The 3,937-nt window shown below is 49.8% G+C and overlaps 1 protein-coding gene across 2 annotated transcripts in view; it reads right to left on the bottom strand.

Moving 5' to 3' along the window:
- Positions 1–1,320: 1,320 nt before the first annotated feature.
- ASRGL1 (asparaginase like 1) overlaps positions 1,321–3,937 on the bottom strand; it is a 52,739-nt gene continuing 50,122 nt past the window's right edge. For both annotated transcript variants that reach the window (XM_011942704.1, XM_011942703.1), the window contains 2 exons: positions 3,058–3,168; positions 1,321–2,619 (listed from right to left, as the gene is read on the bottom strand). In XM_011942704.1, coding sequence (XP_011798094.1) covers positions 2,414–2,619; positions 3,058–3,168 — 317 coding nt within the window. In that variant the 3' untranslated portion in view covers positions 1,321–2,413. The remainder of the gene's footprint in view (positions 2,620–3,057; positions 3,169–3,937) is intronic.

Below are 3,937 nucleotides of genomic sequence, written 5' to 3' on the forward strand. Positions count from 1 at the left end.
ACCCCAGTACCTGGGCTGCCCAGCCAAAGAGGCCAAGTGGCCACACGCTGAGCCTATAGTAGTCTTTAGTAACTAGAGTCAATTTCCTTGTGAACTGGAGAACTGATGAGACAAGCTCAAAACCAGATCTTTCAACTGGCCTCCCTATCCCCCAGCTCCCTCCTTCCTTGTTTCTTTTTTCCTTTTTTTTTTTTTTTTTTTTGAGACGGAGTCTGGCTCTGTCACCCAGGCTGGAGTGCGGTGGTGAGATCTCGGCTCACTGCAAACTCTGCCCCCCGGGTTCATGCCATTCTCCTGCCTCAGCCTCCTGAGTAGCTGGGACTACGGGCGCCTGCCACTACGCCCGGCTAATTTTTTTTATTTTTGTATTTTTAGTAGAGACGGGGTTTCACCGTGTTAGTCAGGATGGTCTCGATCTCCTGACCTCATGATCCACCTGCCTCAGCCTCCCAAAGTGCTGGGATTACAGGTGTGAGCCACTACGCCCGGCCCCTCCTTCCTTTTTTCTATCTACTTTGCAATTGTTGTCTTCTCCAAAGGGTCTCCCCTTTCCAAACCCCAACATGATTCTGTTTTGCCTCCTGTTATGGGCTGAATTCTGTCCTCTCCCAAATTCACATGCTGAAAGCCCTGACCCCCAGCACCTCAGCATGTGAGTGTACTTGGAGACAGAGCCTTTAAAGAGGTGATGAAGGTTAAATGAGGTCATTAGGGTGGACCTTAATCTAACACGACGGGTGTCCTCATGGGAAGAGGGGATTAGGACATATAGAGACAGACGGCAGGGCTGTGCATGCCAAGGGAAGACCACGTGGGGACACAGCGAGAAGATGGCCAGCTGTCATACAAGCCATGGAGAGAGGCCTCGGGAGAAACCAACGCGGCTGACACCTTGATCTTGGACTTTCAGCCTCCAGAGCTGAGAAAATATTAATACATTTCTGTTGGCTAAGCCACTTAGTCTGTGGAATCGTGTTGTGGCCATCCTCAACTAATGCATCTCCTAATGAAACACTTGTTTCTAAAGGGGGAGTTGTTGCACGTGGAGGTTTCTACTGTGCGCCTCCGCCTGGGATGGATGCTGGTAAACTGCCGGAAGACTGAGCCATAAACCCTATCATGGTTTGACTTCTTCCTTGACCCACTCAGAAAAAGTTCAGTTCTTCTGGAAAACTCACGAGTACTCCACAAGGTGGCACACAGCAGCCCCCACACCATCCTCGGCTCCAGGTCTCTGTGGTACACCTGTCGGAACTGAGACCAAGGGGAGAGCTCGTGTACATTCTGGTCTTTGTCAACAGTGACTCCCAACCACACCCCTATTCTTTCAAAATAGATTTTATTAACGGCACATGGAATGTCAAGCAAATTCTTTCCAGCGAGGTGAGCCCTGACAGACTAAAACATTGAGCACGGATGATACAGCAGAAGTAACATTTCCAGTGTAATGAGAGATAAAGGAGAATATTGTCCACCAAAGAAATGACTTTCTTCACCACGCTGACCACACTGCACAGCGCCCGATCCAGCTGGTGGGGATGGGGAGGTGGGACGAATCTCAAAGCACAGGACAGGGTGCGGACTCAGGAAGTCATGGGGTCAGCTCTACAGCAGACAGCTCCTCTCTGTTGTTGGAGAGGCCGTGAGCCCCACTCCTCACTATACGAGGACCAGAATGTCTTTGGCAGGTGGAGGCTGGCTCGTGGGAGAACACCAAGTGAGGGGGCTTCTCTGTGAACCCAAAAAACTTCAAGAAATCCCACAGCATCTCCATTACGACCTCCCATCTCCAGGTTAGGGAGCTATGGGTTCCCACAGGGTCCTTTGGAAGTATCTAGAAATGTCCAGGTAAGTCAGAAGAGCTGAACCTTCTTAGAAAAATCCCTTTACTCTCTTGTACATGAAGAACATTTCCCTTAAAGGATTCTGGTTCTTCCCCCTGATGCTCCTGTGCAACATTCTGAGGGTCACCTGGACTTGGTCCACCAGTGCTTCTGCTGCTGCTGTCTCACTTTCAAACGCCCCCATCCCTTCCCACCTTTCAGCCCACAGTGTCTGCATGCTGTGGGTCTCCCACATCTGTGGTGTCAGGATCATGATGCTTTTTTTCCTTTTTTTTTGATACAGGGTCTCGCTCTGTTGCCCAGGCTGGAGTGCAGTGGAGTAATCACGGCTCACCTCAGCTTTGACCTCCCAGGCTCAAGCAATCCTCCTAAAACGGGCATTTCTCTCATCGCTTCAGAACCCGCCCCTCAACCAAACATTCAGATCATTCAGATGCTTATTAAGGCAACAAAACAAGTGACAGATGGGACAATGTTTCCAATTCTAGATCTAATTGATTAGGCTACGTCTCATGAGGAGACTGTACGTGACCTCTCAGCTAGCATCTGGAATGCAATCTTCCAGGGGCTTAGGGCAGGTCTGTGATAGCAGTATCGTCAGGATCAATTCCGAAGTGCAGCTTGCCGTCCTTGGCGGCTGCCCAGGGCATGGAGGTGGAGGTCCACTTTGCCACCCAGTCTCCTGTTTTGCTAACCACGATGAGGCCACCTAAACCTTTAACCCTTGACTTCATATAACCCAACGATAGGTCCGCAGCCTCTTCTACCGTCTTTCCTGAAAACAAGGAAGGGTTGAGAAACAACACACGTTACTGAAAGGAATCTCGCGGGAAAATCACTTGCCATTTGACATGCCCTGGCAAGGATTTTTGGTAAATGAACACCTGAACGCTTAAAAAGGAGGGTCCTCACCTCCTTGCCCTGAGACAGAGCCCTAGCATTAGCCCAAGCGGAGGCATCTTCCCTCCCACACCCAGGCTCAGTGTCTCCCTACTGCCCCCTTCTCCTGAGATGGGGAAGGTGACAGTACTCAACGCTCTCCCATTCCAGACCTAAGGGAAGGCGGAAAGTCGAAACAAGGTGTCAAGGACCTGAAAGCAACACTGTAGCCAACAGGAAAGGGTTTCCTACACTTCTCCATTCGCTTACTTATCAAATACCTTCTATGCACTTATCTTCACAAATTATGTTACTTGTCCTGTGGTCTGTGTACCTTGTTCTATGTGGAACAGGGTGAGTCTGGCCAGGTTCACCTTCAGGATGCTTTCCCCATGCCCTGTGGTTGAGATGGCTCCGATGTCATTGTCGGCATAACCTCCAGCTCCTGCTCAAAAAGGGTGATTGTTCTGAGCAGTAACAGTCAAGAAATTCAAATCCATATTAGAAGTCGGACACTACATAAAAGTTAAATCGCGAAGGGTGCTCAAGTACAGACAAAGGTCACGTTAGTAGCCATGATCCGCGGATGCAAAGGTGGACTAGAAAGCATCATGTAGATGCCCCAGAATTTAGGAGGATAAAGGAAGCCTCAGAGGGGCAGGCCTGACCTTTCACAGAGCAGCTACAGCAGGACAGCGTCTCCTTGGCCCCAAAGCACAGCCATTCCTTTCTGCTCAGTGAAGCCCCCCTCCCCCTGCCTCCTCCTCATGCCCCACCTACTATGAAGGAGGAAACGGCATGGCTGCGTTATATGGATCTCTCGTAAGGCCATCACGTTCCAGAGATTTGGGGAAAACGTGTACCCACAACCTAACATCCATGCACACTGTCCGATGGGTGGCAGTTGTATTTGTTGAGGGTGGGCATAACTGGACCTGAGGGAACTATTCTGGGCTATCCCCTTAAGTGGCAGTCTGGAGTGAAAGCTACTTTGATAAGATTTCTTCCTTACTTTGGTCTTGGATTAAAAAACCTTACAGCCTTCTCTAAGTCATTCTTGTATCTGTTCACACACAGCTACCAGCCTGTGAGTCCTTTAGCCTTGGGTTTGCCTTTACTCTCCCGCAGTGATACAGAAGCATAGATGACTGACATGTGCCTTGCTTACTTTACCCTCCTGCAGTGATACAGAAGCATAGATGACTGACATGTGC

Source organism: Colobus angolensis, unplaced genomic scaffold (genome assembly GCF_000951035.1).
Source record: "Colobus angolensis palliatus isolate OR3802 unplaced genomic scaffold, Cang.pa_1.0 Scaffold21, whole genome shotgun sequence".
NCBI classification, from domain to species: Eukaryota; Metazoa; Chordata; class Mammalia; order Primates; family Cercopithecidae; genus Colobus; species Colobus angolensis.